The 25,614-nt window shown below is 39.3% G+C and overlaps 1 protein-coding gene across 2 annotated transcripts; it reads right to left on the bottom strand.

Moving 5' to 3' along the window:
• Positions 1-1,459: 1,459 nt before the first annotated feature.
• supv3l1 (Suv3 like RNA helicase) lies at positions 1,460-25,305 on the bottom strand. 2 transcript variants are annotated; one of them, XM_003223701.4, is made up of 15 exons: positions 24,985-25,305; positions 21,533-21,610; positions 21,097-21,204; positions 20,130-20,244; positions 17,175-17,343; positions 15,301-15,412; positions 14,073-14,150; positions 13,739-13,830; positions 11,911-12,091; positions 10,194-10,287; positions 9,193-9,412; positions 8,119-8,199; positions 6,629-6,805; positions 5,020-5,168; positions 1,460-2,072 (listed from the first exon to the last, which is right to left on the bottom strand). In XM_003223701.4, the coding sequence occupies exons 1-15, from the start codon at positions 25,238-25,240 to the stop codon at positions 1,595-1,597; spliced, it is 2,388 nt and encodes a 795-aa protein (XP_003223749.2). In that variant the 5' UTR covers positions 25,241-25,305; the 3' UTR covers positions 1,460-1,594. The 2 variants fall into 2 exon arrangements, with proteins under 2 accessions (XP_003223749.2, XP_062832321.1); XM_062976251.1 differs by lacking the exons at positions 20,130-20,244; positions 24,985-25,305.
• Positions 25,306-25,614: the final 309 nt, after the last annotated feature.

Raw genomic sequence — 25,614 nt, 5'->3', positions numbered from 1 at the left:
CTCAGTTTCACTAAACATCTTCTTTTCCAATGGTTCATGTCATTTCATGTCCGCCCAAAAGACAATAGCCCCAGTTTAGTCATTTTGGCTGCCCTCTTCTCTTGTTGGAAAAACTTTATAATTCCTGCTGCCTTAAGAAAGCTCAGAGCATTCTTGAGGATCCACCTCATATTCTTTTTTTTAATTATTGCCACCTGGCAGCTGGTACAGGGTGACAAAGACAAGGACAAACAGACTGAAGGATAATTTTTATCCTAGAGCTGTGGCTATGTTGAAGTCTGTGACTTTGCACTGAAGTGGCACTGGGGGGCATGTGGTAGTGGTGGGGCTGTGGAGGGATAGGTGTGTTGTTTTGTGATGTCTGGGGGGGAAGGCAGGTGATTTTGTTGTACAATAGTACAATGACAAATAAGTCTATTCTATTCGAGTTGTCTGGAGAATTCAGACTTAATTTCTGGTCAGACCTATTTGACTTTTTGACAGTCCAGGATATCCATAAAACTCTCCTTCAACACATTTTTAATACATTCTCTTCCTGGTTAGCATGCTTCACTGTCCAGCTTTCATAACCATAGGAAATAGGAAATATTATACGTTCGGAAAATGGTTATGATAAGCAATTTCTCACTGGAATCAGTGCTGTACTACTCCACTCTATCAAACTTCTTTGAAGCAGAATCTTCCCCTCCTCTCTGTAACATATGACTGTCACAGCTACATGGATGTGGCCTTGTAGGTTTTCCTCACTGCTCTGGAGAGCAGGGATTGGGGGATTTCATTGCTAGCAAACGATATGAACATATACCTGTGAAAACTCTTACATCTGACTGGCGGTTTTCCATTAAATATTGTTGGCCACATTGAAAGAAATGCAGGGTCATTCAGAAATTTAAAGATCATTCAGAAATTTTAAAAAAAACACCTTCATTAAGTAGAACCTTGGCCTTTCCTCCACTACACTTTTCCTTTCAAAAGCGACAATAAACTTTCCTACTGTGCACGTTAATTCAACTATTCTGGCTCTAATTCAACAATATACAGCAAATTAATTGGCCAGTGTCGTAATCAGATTTCCTGTGAAGTAATATATTACAATTAATATTATATTAATCTGTTGAACTATGTACCTTGAAGAATGAGATGACTGACAAACTACATGTATTGTCAGGGAATCATGCCTGCACTTTGTGCCATGACTCACTGTGTGTTGACATATTTGACATTCAAAGGTTAAGTGCTGATTTATAATCTCTTTGAATCGAATGTATAGTTTGCAGAAGAATATTATTAATGGAATTGTAGCTGCTATAGCATTGATGCTCTCACTGTTTTTGCCCGATGCAAATGTGTAATCTGCATTTGCTTACTTTCATCTCTTGCAAGCCTTCCTGTTCCTCTTTCTAAGATTTGTAATTCGCACCACATTGCCTTTGTTACTGGAATAGAATACTACAGGTAGTGTAGAAAACAATAATTAATATATTTCAAATTCAGCTTTGTTTGTAGCATTGTTTGTAATGATAATTATTTTTCAAATCTACATGTACATGATAAAAAACATGACTTAAACGATTTTGATTTGGCAAAGAAATAACTACTTTCCCTTTTTCCCTTTGAATTTGCCTGGCCCTGTGTTTTCAGAAGAATCACTGGTGTCCCCATTGTGTTGAGCCAGCCACTCGTCCTCCAACTGTGTCAGCATCTCCTGGGTGAGGAGTCCTTGTTGTATTAGTCGAGCAGCCAGAGCACCCTTGATTCGACCCATCTGAACCTCTCCAGGCCTAGAGTTCATTGATTTAGATCCCCTTGCTCGTCGCTGCCCTTGGGTCTTCATGCCGCTAGGGAGAGGTGCTCTGGGCGCTTGTGGGAGATCTTCTGCATTTAACATCCCTTCAGTAATGGTCGCCCTCTGCAGAGGAAAATCATCTGGAACAGTAACAGTCCCAGAAGTGGCTTGTGAAGCCCTAATCAGCCTGGTAATGTTAAGCACTCCTATTTGTATAATGTCGTCCAGCTCCTTCTGAATGTCCCTCACAAGCGCAGCATCTGGAAACATATCCATGAACCGGTAGCTGCAAGAAAGCACAAAAGGATAGTCAAGAAGGCTTGAAGGGTTAACAGCACTCCCTATTTCTACAAAATATTAGATCATGCCTTCTATCAATTCTCTCACTTCTCTCATATTCAATTGTACCTTTTGTCAATTCTTTCACTTCAAGTGGCTTTGCTTCACTTTTGCATTAACTGGATATCCAACAAGGACAAAAGAAAATCCATAGACTGATGAAAGGAGTTGTTGTTGCACACTTTTAAGTCATTTCAAGTCATCACGGAATTTTCTTGGCAATATTTATTTAGGGTGTATGCCATTAATTCTAAGGTTGAGGAAGTATGATTTGCCCCAATCATTCAATGGCTGAGTAGTGATTTGAACCCTGGTTTCCAAGAATTCGAATTCAACGCTCAAACAACCACACCATGCTGGCTTTCCTGAGTAGTACTACTATATGGCTTACGGTCTCACATTTATCTCAACTGGGCCTCTGAAAACCTTGATATTATTGGAGGAGTGTTTCCAGCCACTGGCAAGATCTGCCTCCCTCCCAAAGAAAACACATAATTTCACACAGTTTGTTAAAGGCTTGATTAATTATTCCTTGTGTAATTGTCATGGTGAACCAGAGGAACAACTAGAACAGGGGAAAAGAAGAGACAGATCCCAAAAGTCCCCACATATGTGCCACCATCTCATCCCTTGAAATCACACTCAACATAACCTGGAAAAAAGCAGTGGCAAGATGGCTAAGAAGTCCCCAGAAAGTTGCACAAAGAGGGACAGTAAGATATCTACTGAGCAAGAGAAATGAAGAGGGGAATGAAAAATCCAGTGGAACCGGCTGACTTACTAGGGTAGTGGCAGGAAAAGTAGAAAAAGAGGAGAGAGAGAGAGAGAGAGAGAGAGAGAGAGAGAGAGAGAGAGAGAGAGAACATAACTCCATCCTCCTTTGACTATTGCTCCCAAATTGTATATTCGTACTTTTCTTTATAGAAAAAAACCCTCTTCTTGCAGCACACATATATCTGTGCAGTTTCAACTTAAAGCTGATCCAAGCATGCAGATTCTAAAACAACTGAGTCCTCCTGGGACCTCCTCAAAACCTATGGATTCACAAGTTTCAGAATGTTCCACATAATTTTTTTTCTAACTTTGGACATTTAACATGTAAGAGATTTACTGGGCAAGTCTAATGGAAGACAGCCCACCATAGCTCAGGGAATGCTGTGAAGGAAGGCTGCAGATGACAATAATATAATTAAAACAAAGGCTTGTCTGTGTGAAAGACAGATAGGATTCAGATTAGACAGAAATAGGAAAGAGCTAGAATAGAGATAAGTGAGCAATAGAAATTTGGAGTTCCTTTTCCTGTTAGCAAAAAAAAAAAAGAATTTAATATTCACAGACTCTGTATCCACAGATTCCCCCATTCACGATTTTAATAACAAACAGCCAGATCTATTTTCTTCTTTTTCCTCTAAGAAATAAGTCCTGCTGTATCCAGAAAGGATTATTACAAAATACAGCCAGTCACAGGCTTACAAACAAGATATGTTCTGTAGGTTAGTTCTTAAGTTGAATCTGTATGTAAATCGGAACAGGTACAAATGTGTGTTATCAAAGGCTTTCATGGCCGGGATCACAGGGTTGTTGTTTGTTTTTCGGGCTGTATGACCATATTCCAGAAGTATTCTCTCCTGAAGTTTCGCCCACATCTATGGCAAGCATCCTCAGAGGTTGTGAGGTACCTCACAACCTCTGAGGATGCCTGCCATAGATGTCAGCGAAACGTCAGGAAAGAATACTTCTGGAACATGGCCATACAGCCCGAAAAACAAACAACAACCCAGGTACAAATTTGATTGATTTGGATTGATTATGTTCTATTTAACTATTTGAATATCTTGTTTTGTTGTTATAAGTTGTTATATTGTTTTGTTTGTTTGTTTTAGTTTGGTTGTTTATTGCTTTTGGTTCATCTTTGGCATTGAATGTTTGGCATTTTTCTGTTGGAAGCCGCCCTGAGTCCCTTTGGGGAGATACGACGGGTTACAAATACAATTGTTGTTGTTGTTGTTGTTGTTGTTAGACATTCAGTGAGAGGAAAGAGCTGACTATGGTTTTTAGGGAGCTATGACTGATTGAAAGTTCGAGTGTTAATACTTTAATTGCATATGATTTAATAAACTTATACCTGGTTGTTTGTTTATACCACTGCCTGTTTGATGGCAGTGGGTAACACTAGCCACAGTGAACTGGCCACCACAGCACAACCACAGGCCCAGATATAAGGGGTCACCCAAGGCCCAAGTACCCAAACAATAAAGGGATTAAAAAGGTTAAGGTTTTCCCCTGACGTTAAGTCCAGTTGTGACCGACTCTGGGGGTTGGTGCTCATCTCCATTTCTAAGACGAAGAGCCGGCGTTGTCCGTAGACACCTCCAAGGTCATGTGGCCGGCATGACTGCATGGGCGCCATTACTTTCCCGCCGGAGTGGTACCTATTGATCTACTCACATTTGCATGTTTTTGAACTGCTAGGTTGGTAGGAGCTGGGGCTAACAGCAGGCGCTCATTCCGCTCCCCAGGATTTGAACCTAGGACCTTTCGGTCTGCAAGTTCAGAAGCTCAGCTCTTTAACACACTGCGCCACCACCAGGGGATTAAAGTGGATTAAGTGGGGAGAAAGGGCAGAGTAACTGGATTACTAAAGTTGGAAGTGCAGGATCAGTCTGGAAAGATCTGTCACATAACCCATCAAATGGGAGATAAAATTAAATAACACCTCCTCCTGGTATGCTTTCCATCAGGAGAGAAAGAAACTTTCATGCAAGACTTCTTTGCAGCCTTCTCAAAGTCCTGTGAGAGAATTGCAGTATGCTATAAAGGTGCTGCTAAGAGCAGCAGAGTCCATTGTTCCTAATCTCTCTACGTTAAGGCAAGAAGAAAGGTGGCTCTGATACCTCAGCCAAAGATAGAGATCAAGGACGTCATGAACCGCTTCTAGATGTACAAGGTCCTTTATGTTCCTGGGTGGGGTCAGGGGCCAATGAATATGCCGACACAGCCAGTCAAACGTCAGAGGTTCATTTCTGCTGAACTGCCGGGCAAACTAGAAAATGAAGAAACATGTTAAGCAATCAACGTTCCTGCAGGAATAATACTACTGTTAATCTCCACACTGTCCACTATGCTTTACAACCTTTTCCCCACTTCCCAAGCACAAGTAGTAAAGCAATTTCAGTAATTTATAAGAGTTTCACAATGCTTTGAAGTTCAATCCAGAAGCGGAGATATTGCAATAAGCAACACATTTATTTATTTTTTTAAAAACATGGGCACACAGCAAAATATCTAAAGGTCCTCTGCTTGAGAGCTGAAAAGAAGAATGAGTCCGAACCAAAGAAAGTTCTAATATTTTCATAGGTATGAAATAATCTTCCTTTTTTGCCCTCCAGCAAAATGTCCAGCAAAATTGAGTTTTTGGGGAAACTATCAGCAAAATATCAAAAGGTCCTCTGCTTGAGAGTTGGAAAGAAGAATGAAGAAAGGACTTCCTCAAAATGTCTCATGTTCTGGAACTCAGCTACTGAATGAGACGCCTCCCCTCCTTAAACCTCATTAGTAGGGCTTTATCTGGGCCTTTCAAACAATAGCCAAACTGGTTGATTAACAGAGCTGGCCCTCGGCCAACCATCCACTTCCCTTTGCTCTGCAAAGATGAGAGGGAGGGAAGGTCAAACTCCTATGATCTCTCCAGGAATTTCTCTCCTCATTACGCACAAGGACCATAGCAAATCTCTCACCCAGCTAGGGACAGGAAGTGCTATTGATTCATTTGAATATTTATACCCTGCTTCTAAGTCAAAGATCTCAACATACCAAAAGAAAAATACATTTGAACAGTGTAAAACATTTTAGAATACTATCAATAATAGACAAAATGAATATCAAGTAAGATGACAAACTAAATCTCTTTAAAACTCATTAGAAGACAAGTTTAAACCACATACATGTGCAAATTTGGATGAAATCAATTAGGCCTCAAAAGTGCTAGTAAAAAGCCATGCTTTTACTTAGCATGAGAATTAAGCCAGTGGTCATGCCAATCAGGCAAATAGGAAGGTATTTCATGGCTGGAATCACTGGGTGGCTGTGAGTCTTTTGGGCTGTATGGCCATGTTCCAGAAGCTTCCTCTCCTGACGTTTCGCCCACATCTGTGGCAGGCATCCTCAAAGATTATGAGGTATGTTGGAAACTAGGCAAGGGAGGTTTATATATCGGTGTAAGGTCCAGGGTGGGAGAAAGAGCAACACTCTGAAAATAGAGAAATTCCAGACATGAAACAATCAGGGACAGCTAACACCTCCAAACAAAGGATTCTCCCAAACAGGAAAAGGCCAGGCCTTGAGGCCACAGGGCCATCAAATGCTAATCATGGTGTTTAATTACAATATCCACACCTAGAGGAGAACCCTTAGAGTACAACTCAACCTATTCCCATAAAATGTACACAGATTCAGACATACAAATACATGTCAGGGATCATGACAGAGATGTGAGTCCTTTACCTTTAAGAGCGAGGTACACACATAGGGCTGCTTTTTGTTGATGGGTGCTGTGCAAAACACATACCGCGCTCTCAGGTTCAGGGGAATGTGCTGGATCATGTCAGCGAGAAATTTGAAGTCATCAACATTGCACACAAAATAGAGGCCATCAACTTGGGAGAGGCTCACAAAAATATCCTAATTTAAAAGACAAATATTCTTTATTAAATATATCATCCAGGCTGTTTCCAATTATGTACATATTGTGTGTGCAATACAAGTGAATTTCTGACAAATTTCACACTGTGTACCTAGCAAATTTGAAAATGTCTCCACAGCTCCTCTGCAGTCCATCTTAACTGCAGCACTGCCAAATTATGAGTTAATTGTGTCACTGAATTTCAGCAGCAAACAAAAAAAATGTTTTAAGCAATCAAGGCATTATTGTTTTAAAGTAATGGTTCTCAACCTGTGGTCCCCAGATGTTTTGGCCTTCAACTCCCAGAAATCCTAACAGCTGGTAAACTGGCTGGGATTTCTGGGAGTTGGAGGCCAAAACACTTGGGGACCCACAGGTTGAGAACCACTGTTTCCAAGCACCACAAAAGAGTTTATTTTGTTCCCTTTTGGGGGGCAATTTGACTCCAAAATTTGTCAGCAAATCATGAAAAAACTTTCTTTAAAAAGGTCTTGCTTGCTTATTTTAAAGGCCTTTTACTAGTTTGCTGATACATTTCAATTATACAGACTTGAGGGCCATAATCTAGTTTGGAATGCACAAGGCCTGCCCATTCCTGTTCTAAGTAAACAGATGAAGAATATAGGCAATATTGTACATTGAGCCCTTGTTATTTGTTGGGATTTGGTTCTAGGATCTTCTGTGGATAGTAACATTCTGTTACATACAATGGTGAAGTAACATGATGTTCCTTATATAAAATGGCAAAATTAAGGGTTACTTTTTGGAGAACATTTTGGAATATTTTAAAGCTATGGATAGTGAAATCCATGGATACAGAATCCAAGGATATGGAGATCTTACTGCATTATTCAAAAGAATAATTTACACAGAAGCAAACGACGGCTAGCATTTTTCTTGACCAAATTCTCACAGCCCAGCCAGTTAATCAAGGCCTCAGAACTTTCAAAAGCTTTGCCATTTATCAGATACAGAAACAAAAACTGCAAATCTAATTTGTGTAGATTGTTTCTGCATGAAACAGATGTTCAGGATATTATTATTATTATTATTAATAATAATAATAATAATAATAATGGTTTTATTCTTGTATTGTGCCACCATCTCTACGAAGGGACTCAGGGAGGCTTACACAAGGCACAAGATGCCTAAAAAGCAGAACATAAATAAACACAATACAAAATACAATTGAATAAAATATATAAGCATGTAAATAACAACTTAAAACTCAGATTAAAATAACAGTGTGGCCTCCCTAGAGCAATGCAAGATGTGAATTACACTGAAGTTCAACAGCCTTTCTGATTCTTACTATTAGATTTGAGAGGGTGGCATCAGGAAGGTGATATGCAAACATTTCAATCTGCTCAGCAGTGGGATGCAAGCCTGCAGTCTGGAAAGAGAAGAAGAATGTTTAATTTTTCACCACAATTATGTATAAGCATGAGACCATATAACCCAAACGTGTTGGAAATAATGTGATCCAGGATGCTCATAACATATACAATATTTACAGTCACTATCAAGAGAACCAGCTTGAAGACTGTATTCTTTGTTTACAAACCTGACCACTTGAAATAAAATAGGCAGCAAGGATACCTTTCATTTGGGCAAAGACTTTGTACTCAGCTCATTGAAACTGCTAATGCATGTTCTGCAAATATTCTAAATTTCTGACAAACAAGATTAATTTAGAAGCTATTTCTACAAGTGAGCCAACATATGAAAGTCTTTTCCAGTTTGATGCCTCAGGTGCCCTAGAGTCTAGGGCCTAGACCAAGCCTGACATCTGTAGCCCTCCAGGTGTTTGGGACTCCGACTCCCAGAAATCTTAGCCAGCTTGTCCAATGGTCAGAAATTCTGGGGGATGAAGTCTAAAACATCTGGAGAGCCACAGGTTGTGCAGGCCTAGCCTAGACAATAATACCCAGTCTTGAACACTATGGCAGATGGTCAGGAATGTAGTGTTTTAGTTGTAGAGATCGGAAAGCCTTGATGAGTGCCCCAATCACCAAGGTTATTCAAAATGCATATCTGCAATGTCAGACTGTGACTTAGTAGATCACCTCTCCTGCTTGCAGAAGTTTCCAAATTCAGGCTCTGACACCTCCAGCAGCCAGTAATGGGAAACCCCGAAGCCTGAGACCCAGGAAAACTGCTGTCAGTTGAAGGAGACAATTCTGTCTTAGATGAATACCTGGAACAATCAGTAGAACCCTAGGCAGAAAAACTAATAATGAGGGATGGTAGTAATTTAAGTCCACAACATCTGGAAAGCCAAAGTGGCCCACCTATGTAGTAGAAAATAGCTTCTGATGTTACCTAAGTCAAGGTAATGTGATCTAACACAGCTCTAGCATCAAGTTTATAATACTTAAGATCCTACCAGTATGGGATCCACTGATTTACTCAAAATTTCCTTCAGCAAAGGAAGGTCATCTCGATGCATAGTAGTAACTTCCCCCTCTTTGAAAACAGTACTAAATCTTCCAGCTCGGCCTGAAATTTGTAGTGCTTGTGAAGTTGTAATTGTATCCATTTCTTTTTCACCCTTCTCATTCACAGTCGGCTTCACCAAGGAGTTAAAAATGATCCTTTTAATGCTCCTAGAACAAAAGCACAGATGACGGATTGATGACAGAGAAAACTGCTACATATGTTACATCAGATCACAGTTTCTTCAGAAGACCCTACTCATGCCAGCCCAAAACACAATTAGAAGTCCAAATATAGGTCAGGAAAGGTGCTAGATGCCCAATGCTGAAAGCTCTCTAGAAACTCTCAAGTGATGAACATAAGCAGTTAACAACTAGAGCTTGGAGGTAATGTGTTAAATAATGTTGCTCATTGTTTTGTTTCAATGACAAGGGCCAACAATATAAACCCAATGGTCTCCGAAATTCCAGAATTGGAAAGACAAAGTGTGAAAGACCAAAGCCTGATGGCCTTCATTAACATGAAGGCAGACTATTTGAACAGTTGTAGCTTACCAACCTAAAAGTATGTGTATCAGTTGAACTTGGCTTATAAAAGGGGCACATGTTTTGAAATGCCCTTCTTATGTTTAAAAACTAAATATCAGTGTATGCATTTGTGTGCATTTAAATCATTTCCAACTTATGGCAATCTTAAGGTGAACCCATCATGGGGGTTTCTTGGCAAAGCCACTGAGAGAATATGAGTTGCCCAAGTTTTCCCAGTGGATATGTTTCATGGTAAAGAGGGGAATTAAACTCTGGCCTCCTAAAGTCCCAGCCCAAACTCAAACCAGTACATCACACTGGCTCATGGAAAGCATACCATTTAAAAAAATATTCTGGAAAAGCTAAGGACCACCATCACCTGCACCTCATTGAGATATAAAATTTAATAAATCAGTATACTTACAAATTGAGGCCCATCCCAATTGCATCTGTAGCAACCATGATTTTACATGGATCACCAGGATCATTGAATTTCTTTGCCTGGGTAAGTTTTGTACCTGAAATAAACAAAAGCATAGACTGTGTCCCAAATATAGATACAATTCTATTCTTTGGTTTTACATTAGCTTGAAATGAAAGCATCACTTTTTTTATTCCCATTCACAGTGGCATTTTCCAGTGAACTGCATTAAATATAGACTCAAGAACTGCTCAAGACCATTTCAGAAACATCGTTGGCTCACTGAGATTCCTTTGGCAACATGCAGCCTGTGCTCAGCGCTATTTGAGTAAACTAATGGATTAATATGGAGTTGTCCATTTACAGTACAACTGCTTTGTATATGGATCTGATAGCCACAGTTTTACTTATCCACATTCCTGAAAATATTCCCCCCAGAAGTGTTTGTGGGTCTGTCTAGATCCTCCAGTGCAATATATGGTATGTTTCCAGGCCAAGTAGTCAAAATATAGGGCTCACTATTTCAGGCACCCACCCAGGTCTTGGAATATATCCTCCATAGATATGCGGATTGTAATGTATGCGGATTGTAATGTATCATCACACAAATTTCCCATTACAGCAGAAGGTTGAGAAAATACTATAGAGGCTGTGTATATACTTTCTTACTTGGACTTGCAAGTTCACACCATGTTTTGATTTCCAGGACAAACTCCAAGGAAAAAGGAACTCAATAAACATGAGAAAGAACTTCCTGTTATCACAGGTTGTCTTTGAAGCTACTCTCCTTTGTTAAAGGTTTCTAAGTAGAGAGCTGATTTTCTCCAATAAGGAACACTAATTTCCTGCATCAATAGGGGTTCTGTGTGTGTGTGTGTGTGTGTGTGTGTGTGTGTGTAAGCTATTCACAAAAAGTGATCCCTAGATCAGTGGTTCTCAACCTGAGGTCCCCAGATGTTTTTGGCCTTCAACTCCCAGAAATCCTAACAGCTGGTAAACTGGCTGGGATTTCTGGGAGTTGTAGGCCAAAAACATCTGGGGACCTCGGGTTGAGAACCACTGGCCTAGATTAATATTTCTGCTGACTTTCCATCTTACAAAACACCTGTGTTCCCTCGCACTGCTCACAATAGTTTAAAATGTGCAAAAAAAAAAAAACCAGAAAGTATTTTCTCAGGAAATACAAACTTAGAAACAACACCATAGACATAGTGACCTCCACATCATTCGACGATATTAATGTGGTTTGGCTACATATCACCACTATACAAGCAACTCTTTATTATGAATTAAGTGAGCAAAACAGATTTAAAAGTTGTTTTTCACAAAACATGACAAGACAGATAGATGCCTAACCCAAAACCAAATCACAGGAAATGTTAACAGAGTAATCGTAACAGTTTGTTTCATACTAATTCAATAGCTAGAAACCAAGGATATACAGTGGTCCCTCTCAATCTGCAGCATCCAGACCTGTGATTTCTAGTGACCGTGAATGGTCACATTCCATATTAATAAACAGAGGTGATGCACATTCACGTGACCACAAATTAATAATATGAGGCACAATGGTCTGTGTTTTGCGTATCCATGTCAGATACTGGCAATTAATCCGAATGGGTAATGCAGGCTACCGTAACAGTCACTTTTTTCAGAAGTTGATAGCCAGGTCTCACAGACCCCCCCCCCCCCCCAATCAATTGCATTTGAGAATATTTACCAGGGGGCAGACTTCCATAGATGACAGCACATTCCAGGCCCCTTGCTTCAATCTGCCGACTCACTGAATAAATGTCGTTTTTACTGAAACAGACAATGCAGTCTCCAGGACAAAGTTTATCTAGAGATTCAAGTGCCTCATCCAGCACCTTGATAGGGGTCAGTCTCTTGTAGTTTCTCACCTAGAGACAGACAGCAATTGTAACACAACAGTCATCAACAAAGAAATCTTTGAGAGCAATTAAGCATCCATATTGGCTTAACAAGGCCTTGAATGTGTGCAATAACTCCAACGATGGAATTGAACCAAACTTGGCACACAGACCTCCCATGGCCAAGAGAAAATACTAGAAGGGCTTGGTGGGCACTGATCTTGAGTTTTGGGAGTTGTAGTTCATCTACATCCAGAGAGCACTGTGAACTCAAACAATGATAGATCTGGAACAAATTTGGCATGCATACTCAATATGCCCAAATGTAAACAATGGTGGAGTTTAGGGAAAATAGACCTTGACATTTGGGAGTTGTAGTTGCTAGGATTTATAGTTCACCTACAATCAAAGAGCTCCTTGAACGCCACCAATGATCGAATTGGGCAAACTGGGCTTTTGGTGGGAGGATTTGCCATCTGTTTCCAAAAAGGAAGAGAAAGACAGGTTGAGAGATCTTCAGCATTCTCTGCCAAAGGGGTTCCTAACACTATCTGAAATATGTTTCTGATGGGTCTTTGGCGACCCCTCTGACACCCCCTTGCGACTCTACTGTATGTACTTTATCTAGATCACATAGTTCTGGAAAAAGCAAATATGGGAAGGAAATAGGGTCCTAAAATTGTGCAATGGCGTTTTCTTTTCAAAGTTTTCTGGAAGCAGGAACCAACTGAAGTCAAATTCTGCACTGCAATGAATTCTGTGATATGGAGGGGGGGATTACTGTGAGGATGAAATATTACAAAATAGACACTTGTCTCTGACACAGCTGACACAGAGAATGGGTTGGATTTCACATAAAAAGAGTGACAGCAAGGGCTGTAACAGGATAGTCAGTCAGAGATGAGACTGGTTTTGGGGACCGCTGAATAAACAGAATGTTCAGAGGTCAACAGGTTGTCTTCTTGTTTAATAAATATCTGTGTGTTTTTTTTTAAACTGTCTTTATCAGTCTAATTTCAGCCTGTTAATCAGGTCATGCCCACCACAAGGAAGCCCATCCATAGGGGGAAAGGGCAGAGTGAGCAACAGAAGTGCAAGGGCTGGGACTGCAGGATCAGCCTGGAAAAAAAGGCCAAGTGTCTTCTCATCCTGCTCCGGAGCTTCCTAGAGGACTCCCAGCAGTCGTTACTGTGTATTTTAAAGTTGTTTCTGACCTATGGCACACCTATCGCTGAATTTTCTTGACAAGATTTGTTTAGAAGGGTTTTTCCTTCCCCTTCCTCTGAAACTGAGAGAGTCTGACTTGTCTCTCACAGTGGGTTTCTATAGCTAAATGGAGATTCAAATCCTGGCCTCCAGAGTCATCGCTGAATACTCAAATCACTACACAATGATGATTTTATGAGGGCAACATATCCCTATCCACAAAAAACAATATATTTGACATGATAGGCATTTTCCCTCTAATCCAGAAGGAAACCTAAGAGTACAAATTAGGGGGCTTCCACTACAAAAACACTAGTTGCAGGTAATATAGCCATGCCAAAACATCACTTACGAAGGTCAGACCTTAAAAAATTAACTCCTAATATAAAAATAGTGATTTTAACCAACAGGAACTCATGAATATTTTAAATAAAAGGCATGAACATATAAGAGCAAAGTTGTGAAACATACCTCCACCTCCTCCCCTGTAGTATACATCAGTTCTGTCACCAAATTAATAGCAGCAGCTTCACCGCAAACATGGATTTCTTCTGCACATAGTCCTGAACATATCCATACATACAGGAAAGAAAAGAATTTCAAACTGTTGTCCAATGCAAACCCATAATTAACATAAGTCCTTTCAAAATGGTGCATAGCGACTGGAGTTTCAGAGAAAATTAATATTCAGGGTATTAATATCAGTATAATAGAATAGCTACGCAATACACATTTAATGGAAGCCATACAAGCCTATGCCTCTGGATAAGACGTTTCAGAAATAGCAAACTCACATAAGACATACCCAGGAGAGCTCGTGTCCAGGCCCAACCTCGAGAAGGATCTTTAATCATCTGAATTTCATCAATCACAGCCACTTCATCTGGAAAAAAACACATAGTGGGATATGCAGTGAAAGACATATAGAATATAAAGGCACAATGTAACAGTGATTCTTTAGTATGAGCTCTTCAAAGTGGTCATTCATTTTAAAAGTGTTTCCAAGTTCTGATTTTTCCAGATTGTCAATACATCATAACCAGTGCTCGGAAAAGTTGGGCATCCCTTATTCTGAATGCCAAGATACTCCAAATCCAAAACTGTCCATGTTGATGGCTAAGATAGTGACATCTTTGCTTCCTGGTAGTTAAATGTATACAGATTTTATTTCATAGACAAAACTATTAAGAATACTGTTTATGAAATTATTTTCAGGGTATGTGTATAAGATATACATGAAAAATACATAACTGTTATTTTATATTTTAAACAAAAATTTATTGTGTAAAGGTGGTATACAGAACGAAAAGGCAAGAAAGAAAGTTCCAATACACATAATACAGATACATCTGTCCACCAAACCCAACCCCCTTCCCCCACCCGTAAACCACCACCCTCTCACTCAGTGTAAAACTAATATCTCATAAAAACTGAGCCTTATCTTTATATTAATAAATTCCTGTTTAAGCTACTTTAAAGTCTACATTTGTCTTCCTTTCTGAATATTCAAATGCAGGCCTCCATTTTCTAAGAAATATTTCATTATTTCCTCCCCGAATACCATTGGATGTGTCTCTTAGGTTTATTTTGTGAAAGAATTAGTAAAGAAGATGTAGAAATCTGTCACTACAGTTTTGTTGCTGCAAGATTAATAATAGCAAAATCATGGAAGGGGGGGAAAGAGTTACTTATAAAGGACTGGATAGGAAAATTATTAGACTATATTCAAATGGCCAAGCTCTCCAAAATATATAATATTTGTTTAGACTTGGCTTTGAGCTCCAATATATTTCATTATGTACATATAATGAAATATGTACATAAATGCAAATACAGATATTTCAAAAAAATCTGAAATCCCAAGTATTTTCAAATAAGGAATACTCAACTTATACACTCCCCCAAGGTTTGCATCTAGCAAAACCAGGAACAGGTTTTAAGTTAAAATATTCCTCAAATTTAAAAAAAAATCAAATATGACTATAGTTCAAAAATCTTGAAAAACATTTCAAACCTAAAAAGAGCATACATACAGGGTGTATTGACACTGCACATTTCAATGGTACAAGCAACGTGGGCAGCTGGTCGACCTTCAGGATCAACTAAGACACGTTCTTCTCCAGTCACCAAGTCACAGGGCACATTCTGCAAAGAAGAAAAAGGCAGTCGATACAAACAAAATGATGGTCAGAAAGTGTCATCTCAAGATACTACACTGAAAACTTTGAGGGGACAACATATAAGCAAACAAAACAAAAAACTCCCAGCATTCCAATTTGCTTTTCACAATAGATCGGAAGAGAATGGAAACTATATTCTTCGGGCAGATGGGAAGGAAATCCAATTTCTGTAAGGAAGACAGAAACATGGGAGCTTTCTATCAAGTACTCAAAATCTTTTTTCTCCTTTAGTTAACACTTTCTGAGGGGCTTATCAGGTGATGGAATACACACATTATAGGTGGAATCCAGATTAATACCAACCACTGACAGAAGACTATTATCAGGGGCAAGTCAGAAGCGACTGAAAAAATAAACAACAAGGAAAAGGCCTTAGTTATAGCCATTTCCTATTTTAATGATAGCCCCTTCAAATCTTCCCTAGAGGCTTTTGGAAAACTGGCCGTTGATAGAAATGAAATGAAAGTGTTGGAAACTGCAACCCTCCTTCTTCCACTCTTGGAAGTCTTCTCTAAGAAAATGGCATCGGATGGATCCTATTGTATCTTTCTACAGAATGACCCAACTACGGGTTTTTTTCTTCCTCAGAGCATTCCTTCAAGAGCTTCTTTCACACCAGATTCAGCTCCCCTCATTCTCCCCAGTCAGCAACCCAGAATCTTAGGATTTCCAGGCTGACTTCCGAGAGATAAAGATAAATATCCAGTCTGGCTTTTGAGAGATGTCAAAAGTAAATTCCCAAATATAGTTGAAACATTAAAACTCTTAAGAATGTATATTCTAAAGCACATTTCCTTTAGATTCAACAAGTAATATCGAATTTGTTTCACTTCCATGGAAATCTATCTTAAATATGGGCTGATCTAACTCAATATTACCTACAGCAGTGGTTCTCAACCTGTGGGTCCCCAGATGTTTTGGCCTTCAACTCCCAGAAATCCTAACAGCTGGTAAACTGGCTGGGATTTCTGGGCGTTGCAGACAAAACACCTGGGGACCCACAGGTTGAGAACCACTGACCTACAGGGTGATAGATGAGGCTCTTCCCAGAGCTGACTGGGAAATGCACCAAGAAAATTAAGAGTTTTTGGATATACTATTGAACTGTAGCCCTTCCAGTCTTGAAAATAACTATCATACTGTGGATAAAACATTACTGGCTGTTGCATTTACAGAGACACATAAGATGCAAGATAAACACAGAGAGATATAAAATGTTGCAAGGCTCCTTTACTGGCAAAAGATAGTAAAAGCAGTCTAAGCGTCATTTCCTTCTTGCACTTTGGCTTAGTTTTCTTTCTAAGGGAGGGGGAAAAGCCCACACAAAATTCTGCAATAATGTGGGCCTTCAAGCAGCTCAATTATTCCAGAATCCTTAAATTGAAACCATTTCAGAACATGCAATAACAGTTACAGAACTACACATTTCCATCCTTCATAAAATCTAGTACTGTAATCTTATTCATAAAGTCCATAATACTCTCATTCTGTCTTATTTTTCTCTTTCTGCTCTCATCTCCTCTGACTTTTTTTCTAATTTCTGTTATACTCGTCCACAGTAAAAAAATATAGGTCATGGAGTTCTAGGTGTACTTATTTATACAATAAAGAAAAAAACATCATATAAACTTGGCACTCTTATCTCATTTATCATCATCAATTACTTGTTATCATAGCATAAACTACAACATGGCCATAACAGCATTAAAATACACTGACATACTGACAGCATCGTTACTCTTTTGGAAGATCTCATGTGCCAGAAGCTTTAAAGGGCCACAATAGATTCCTGATTTTGCTGCTAAATATCTCTGGATTGCATGATAGGTTTTTCCACTATTCGTAGGGCCAGCGTGGAACACAATTTTCCTCTGAATAGCCCTTGCTTCCGGATACCTAGAACACACAAACACAACAACATATGGAAATGCATAGTTGGTTAAGGCAACCTAGATTCACTTTTGAATTAATCCCCCTTTCCTATTAGGTGGCACGTGGCATCTCACCTATTTTAAATACTAATCCTGATTTGTCTGAGTTGTTCATCAAAGAAAGATTACTGTCAGCACAAAAACTTTTCTGATATTTCAGTTTATCTTAACCATACTTTCACTATAAAACAAGTCTCTATTCAGGGTGCAGAACAGATGGACAGAAATTCTATACACACTGGTTTAGGGGAATATCTCAGGAAACAGGAAAGAACTTAGTCCCAAGTAAAAATAAGATGGAATAAGAATGTCAGAGTGCAATGCTGAACTAGTGAAATGTATTCAAAATATCACTGAAGTCCAATAAACTAGCAATACATCTTTATATTATTTTAGAGCGTGTGATCAGATAGTCGGTAGCAAATTTACATAACCTAACCTGTCAAGTAATTGAATAAAGATAGCAGGACAAGTCACTAATGTTAAACCACACAGAAGCTGGCACCCTGTTAGCAGGTTATGATGACACAGATCCAACTTACACCATCATAACCCACTTTTTTAGTACTGAAAAGATCAGAATTCTGTTCCCCTCAAAGCATCTTATTTTCCATTAAATTTGTCCCATGGACATTTCCCTGTTGTTAGAGGGAGGGCCAGCAGAGATTAGTCCAGCTAGATTCCTTTATCTGGGAGATGAAGAAATGGGAATATCTGTGGAAAAGAGGATTTAAATTTTCAATAGCTAGATCTATTAGAGAAAATATGTATAAAATGTTCTATAGATGTTATATACCTCCAGAGATATTAGTTAAAATGGATAAATTTCATCAAGGGAAAGGTTGGAGATGTAAGACACAGAAGGGCATCTTTAGGGATCATGTAGGATGGAATAATAATAATAATAATAATAATAATAATAATAATAATAATAATAAATCTTTATTTGTATCCCACTTTCCTCCCACAAAGGGACCCAAAGTGGCTTACAACATATTAAAAGCAATACAAATCCAAAACAATAAGCATTTATAACACATACAACAAGATTTTTGGAAAAGTCTGGTTAAGGAAACAAACAAAATGATTGTGTTGTTGGAGGACTTTCAGGGCCAGAATCACCAGGTTACTGTGCATTTTCCGGGCTGTATGGCCATGACAGAATGCCTCTGGAACATGGCCATACAGCCTGGAAAACCCACAGCAAACCAAATAAAATAATTAACCATAAGATTTTAAAAAACCAGAAATGTGTTTTTTAGGATTATTTAGGGAAGGAATTAATAAAGTGGATGAAGAAATTTGTTAAGATGGCTTTTTAGCAGCCAGACTGATAACAGCAAAATTTTGGAGAGGGAAAAAATAATTATCTAAAAATGATTGGAGTGAAGCTATTAAATTACATAATAATAATAATAATAATAATAATAATAATAAAAAACTTTATTTATACCCCGCCACCATCTCCCCAACGGGGACTCAGGGCGGCTTACATGGGGCCATGCCCAGAACAGTACAATATAGCAAAATATAAAAACAACATATCATAATACAATTAAACAATACAATAAATAATCATGTACAGTGCAACATACAAATGGCTAAGCTATCTAATGGTATTCAAAAAGGAAATAATGAAGAGTTTTTTTAAAAAATGGAGGTTGGCATTTGCATATCTGGAAAGGAAGACAAATGTAGATTTTAAAGTAGTGGCAAGGGGACTTTATTAAAGAATTTATAAGGGTTGTTATCATTAGGTATAAGATTCACATTAAGCAGTGATGGAGGTCATAGGAGGTGGGTTCACAGGTGTAGAGAAGTAGTGAAAGGGTTTGTTAGGATGTGGTAATGTGTCTAGTTTGTTAGCTACTGTAGTATCTGTATTTGTTTGTCTTTTGTATACAATGAAAATATTTTAATGTCCTGAGTTGTTTAGGGTTATCACCCACACCCTGAAAAAAAGAAAATAAATAATGTCATAATCAGAGACCTCCAAAGTACACCCTGAGGTCCCTGAAGATATCCATCACATTACATCCAGCTGAAGGAAAAGAACAGGGCATACCCCTGCTGTTTCCCCTTCACCCTCTCCAATCAAAATAGCAGAGAAAATGTGGATGGTTGCATTAGGACACATATCGTTAATATATCTGAAAAATACATCTCCTAATGTAAGCCAAAAATTAAAAACTTAAGTAGAGCATGATATGAATACTGAAATCAGAAGATCAGGACAAATGTAAGGGAACTGGGCAAGATCCTGAAGTGTACAGATATATAATTGAATACAAAAAATGGGATTCTCCATGCTGTCATCGTCCTTATTTATGTGTGGATGTGAAAGCTGAACAGTGAAGAAAGTGGGTGGGAAGAGAATCAACTCATTGGGAATGTGGTAATGGTGAGCAGTTCTATAGAGACTGTGGACTGCTAAAATTGACAAATAAAAGAGTTGTAAAGCAAATCAAGCCTGAACTCTCCCTTGAAGCCAAAATGGCTAAACTGAGACTGTTACGCTTTGGCCGTGTCATGAGAAGACATAACCCACTAGAAAAACATGAAGACCACATTCCAGATGGAGAGGCTTAATCAAGAAAGCCACATCCTGCATCTGCAAGACCTGTTGATGATACGGAGACTCTGAAGTCTCCCATTCATAGGGTTGCCATAAGTCAAAACCAATTTAATGGCAATTAACAACAGCATATAGTTACAATGTGGAAAACGTGTTAGTGATTTTTAAAAGCTAACCAGTTGGGTGGCAATCTTAAGTCACTGATTTTACGCAGATCATCCATGCACTCCAACATAGGAAAGATCTGCTTAGCATGTCTCATGAAAAATGGAAATAGGTCATCGACATGGCCTGCAGGAGGAAAAGAGAGAAAGGATAAAACAAACAATAACTTATTAGCAGATCATCACACAATGCTGTATTCAGAACAAGTGTAGTCTTGTTAAATGTGAAGAACTGATTTTACCAGTACATAATTATTCAAGTAAAGGTAAAGGTTTTCCCCTGACGTTAAGTCCAGTCATGACCAACTCTGGGGGTTGGTGCTCATATCCATTTCTAAGCTGAAGAGCCGGCGTTGTCCATAGACACCTCCAAGGTCATGTGGCCAGCATGACTGCATGGAGCGCCGTTACCTTCCCGCTGGAAAGATATCTATTGATCTACTCACATTTGCATGTTTTTGAACTGCTAGGTTGGCAGGAGCTGGGGCTAACAGCGGGCGCTCATTCCACTCCCGGGATTTGAACCTGGCACCTTTTGGTCCCCAAGTTCAGCAGCTCAGCGCTTTGACACACTGTGCCACCAGGGGCCCCTATTCAGATATTTCAAAAATTAGCTGGGAGAGCTGTTCTGCATTACCGTCTTATCCCAACATGAGAGCTCTGAATTAAATTTATTATTTCCCTCAAAATATAAAAAGAACATTTAAAATAAATAAAAACTTTCTTTCAGAAAATATGTAATTTCTGATATAGATTTTGTACAATAGTCTCAATTTAGTCTTCTTTGCTTCTAGTGAGAATTCAGGCTTAACTTGCTGTAAGATTAATTTATCTTTTTAAAAGATCACAGTATCCATCTCACTACATACTCAGTAATCTAATTCCTAATAGACACTCCTGAGCAAGGTCAAGATCAATAACCTTAACTAGCTATTGTATTAAAAACAAGTTTATAAAATACTCTTTTCTCCATGCTTACCTGCACCACAGCATATATCATTTAGAATAATGTGAATATCAGGACTCAGATAACTGGACTCCATAATGTATTTCCTAAAGCTTATAAATGCTTGATGAAAAAGGCGAGCTGAAGAGAAAGAAAGAAAAGAAGGTTCAGAAATACTTATAAAGTTCCATGTCCTAAAATATTAATCAAAATCAAATACACTAAGAAGTCATTTTATGAAATGTGCATAGTCCTGTTAACATTTCAAGGTTCTTCATAGATACTTGATACTCTTAAAACATTATTTTATTGGGCACTAATATTTTAACATAATGTAAGTCTTAAGCAGCTAGCTTTTCAAATAGAATTTCCTCAGAGTGGTTCATGATTCTAAAAAAAGATCATGTTGTAGGAGAACCATATCTCAGAAGAAATATCCAATAATATCCAAGAAGTATACATTTCATACCGTCTAGTCCATTTTCAGCTCCAAGTTTCTGTATTTCTTTCCTCTTGTAAAATTTATTTAATATTTTCAGTGCTTCACCTAGAAGACAAAATAAAAATTATATCACACTAATCAATACAAGAAATGTTAATAGAAACATATACAGCTATTTACAAACTTTTGCTAACAGCGTTTAATTAATAAATTATATATATTCAGAGAGAAGCAACTGTCACCAGATACACAATGAAATCCATTTTCTTTAAATCTGCTTCAAACTATTTTCTTCTCAGAACATAATGCAATCCAAAATAAGATGACAGCCCATTCAGATCAGGGATATTTATAGAAACCAGTCAATGACTCTGGGAATGGGGCTCTCAGTCGCACCACTGGTGGTCAGGATTTAAAATGAAATTAGAACAATCTACAAAGAACTTCACTTTGAAGTAAACATTCAGATGATATGAGGCCACTTACTGAAGGTGAATGGGAAAACACGCTTATTGAAAGATTTCCTCAATACTGTTATGAATAACTTTTCAATAACTTTAAAGCATAGATTCTTTTTATTGCAATTTCTGTCTGAGAGGTATAGCAGAACTTTTACAGAACAACAAAGAATAACATTTAGACATACAGACATAAGATTCTATGTAACTACATTGGATTCACAAACAACATAGTTACATTGGCTAACAATGGGGTTACATTTTCACTCAGCAATCACACACATCTACATGCATCCATCTTCATACACACAAATATTACCATATCCTTTCTCCCTCCTTGGAGAAGCACCTGCTTAGGCCAGACCCAGCTTCCACTGCTGCCTGCCAACACATATTTCCAAAATGCCAAAACTTCAAAACTCCAAAAAGAACTTCTCCAAAATGCACTCCTTTCTCTTCCCTTGAGAAAAGAAGGCCCCAAAAGTGAACAGAATCCTGCTTTCCCATAGCAGATCTGACACTCCCATACACCATCTCCCTCCTTCCCAATGGAGCAGAGCATGGCAGGTGAACAGCGTTGCTGTTAGTCATTGTAGGTCTTAGTCTACAGACTGGTGTCACCAAAATTATTAACTCTCATTCATTCATCTCTTCCATTCATACCCACATATCATATATACATTTGATCTTCTTACAATAGTACATAGCCTTTTGCCTTCCATAAAGGACATGCTATACATATTAATGTATATCATTGCTCTTATTCCACAGATAAAAATATTGAGAATCTTCCTCTTATCATCTATCAATTAAAATTTAGAAAGTCCAAGCAAAATTGCTGTGTGGAGGGGTTGCCCATAAATTCCCTGCCAGATCTATTTACATTATAGAAAAATCAAAGAAACCATAATATGGGCAAAGCCAGGATAATCCAGCTATAACATTGCCTCGGGTGTAGTATGCGTTCTCCAAAGCCACAGAACCTTTATCAAATAAGGAAAGCTCCATTGCTATAATAATGCCAGCACATTGATCAAAAAAGTGGCTATAAACCTAATGGCTGGCATCCTATTGGGAAGTTATGATTGTGTAAAGCTGAAATGTACTGTTTGCTTGTTTAATGAATGTATACCCCAACTTTCTCCCAAAATGAAATACAAAGCAGTTTTGCACAACTGAACTCATTTTCAGGAGGAAGCACTAAGACTTCTGCACAAATTGAGCCATCAGTTGGGCCCCTGTGCCATGGTCCTGATGTACAACGGGGTCTTTTGCTGTACAAAAGGGGATCCTGTGCCATGCCTTGTTGTGCATCATCATGGTTCACTGGCCTGGTGATTTATTCTGTCAGCACAGTAGCTCCATCATCCTGGAGCAATGCATACTCCTCTTACACAGGATCTTGGCCAGTTTTTTTAGTGTTCATTTCTCCTTTTTATTTTTTAAATTCTAAAATAATAAAATCACAAAAGAGTTTATACTACTGCTTTGCCAAAGCACACAAGGAGAAAAATAAGTATTCCTCAACACTTCACCATCTGTAATATTTTGTTGCAGGCAGAGTTGGCCAATAGTATCACTGGAATAGCTCCTTCCCCTTACTCCAGTGTGATAAACTCCACTGCTTGGAAAATGGGTTGTTCATACTCTTAGAAAAGTGAATGTAAACAAACCAAATACTCAGTTGCAGCTCTATTATATAGATCAGTAATAGGCATGTGTAAGATGTTGCTGGAATGCAGATTCCAGCATCCTTCCCTACTATGCTAAGTAGGGCTAATGGGAGTGACAGTCCAACAGCTTCTGCAAAAACACAAGTTGACAACCCCAGCATGAGCTTGTCTTTGCCAGCTCCCTAAGGCATGTGGCTGCCATCAGTTTCATCCCATCTAGGCCCCTTCCACACAACTGTATAAAATCCACATTGAACCGGATTATATGGCAGTGCAAATATCCAGTTCAAAGCAGAAATTGTGGATTATCTGCCTTGATATTCTGGGTTATATGGCTGTGTGAAATGGCTCATAATCCGTACTACCAGATAATCTGGGATAAACAAAAAACCTGGGCACAGCTAGGTTCAACACAGCTATATAAACTCCCACATTATCTGCTTTGAACTGGGATATATGACAATGTGGACTAAGATACTCCAGTTCAAAGCAGATATTGTGAATTATCTGCCTTGATATTCTGGGTTATATGGCTGTGCAGAAAGGCTCATAGTCTGTACTACCAGATAATCTGGGATAAACAAAAAAAAAACCCTGAGCCCTCTTCCACTCAGCTATATAAAATCCCACATTATCTGCTTTGAACTTGGATATATGGCAGTGTGGACTCTGATACCCTGGTTCAAAGCACATATTGCAGATTATCTGTCTTGATATTCTGGGTTATATGGATGTGTGGAAGGGCCCTAGGATCAGATCCTAGGATATGTCTGGAAGGACCCTACATTATATGACTACAGTAGAGTCTCACTTATCCAACATAAACGGGCCGGCAGAACGTTGGCTAAGCGAATATGTTGGATAATAAAGGGGGAGTAAGGAAAAGCCTATTAAACATCAAATTTGGTTATGATTTTACAAATTAAGCACCAAAACATCATGTTGTACAACAAATTTGACAGAAAAGTAGTTCAATACGCAGTAATGCTATGTAGTAATTACTGTATTTACGAATTTAGCACCAAAAGATCATCCACAATATCTGCTTTTGACTGGGTTATCTGAGAGTTTTTCCACACAGCTTTGAAATTGAGGCCCCTTCCATACAGCTGTATAAAATCCACATTGAACTGGGTTATATGGCAGTGTGGACTCAGATAATCCAGTTCGAAGCAGATATTGTGGATGACCTGCCTTGATATTCTGGGTGATATGACTGTGTGGAGGGGTTTGTAACGAGTGCAAGAAAAGCGAAGTAGTGAGGAGGAATTCTTATTTGGGAGGGGAAGGCTTTCCTTTTGTGGGACCCCAGCGCCTTGGGCCCGCTTTCCTCCGCCTGAGGCCTTACTCTTATTGAGGGGGCGGGTAAGCTCGGCCCCGATGTCGCCTTCAGGGCCCGGCGTCGCAGGAGAGACGGGAAGCGGCACGAACAAGGAAGTGTCCGGAGCACGGGGCCCGCCGCCGCCACTGTCTGAGGAGGAGGAGGAAGCCGAGGCGGTCGCTCTGGCCCCCGTAGGGCCTCCCCGCCGCTTCCCGAGAGCAGCGAAGGCGCCGCCATAGCGGAACGAGCCCGCCAGGAGCCGAGCGTAGCAGCGGACGGACATCGAAGAGGACGACGCCGTCAGGGAGAAACCAGCGTGAGACGCCGGCGCACTGCCGTGTCGTCATCAGCACGCGAAGCAGGCCCCTGAGGTGACTACTGAGATGCCTGAAACAGCGGAGGAAAACAGAATGCCTCAAGGCAATCTAAGGGAGACTCTGATCTACGGCAGGGCTTCCAACTCTCCCGCAAAGGACCTTGGCAAAGCGATAGCCTACTAGGAAGGCATGGGGGTTAGTCATGTGCCCTTCTAAAGTTGGATCGGCATTGGTAAGTGTTGTCGAAGGCTTTCATGGCGGGAATCACTGGGTTGCTGTGCGTTTTCCGGGCTGTATGGCTATGTTCCAGAATCATTTTCTTCTGACGTTTCGCCCACAT

This window comes from Anolis carolinensis, chromosome 3 (assembly GCF_035594765.1).
Source record: "Anolis carolinensis isolate JA03-04 chromosome 3, rAnoCar3.1.pri, whole genome shotgun sequence".
Classification (NCBI taxonomy): domain Eukaryota; kingdom Metazoa; phylum Chordata; class Lepidosauria; order Squamata; family Dactyloidae; genus Anolis; species Anolis carolinensis.
The sequence above is the reverse complement of the archived record's forward strand: the minus strand, read 5'-3'. Positions and strand labels throughout refer to the sequence as shown.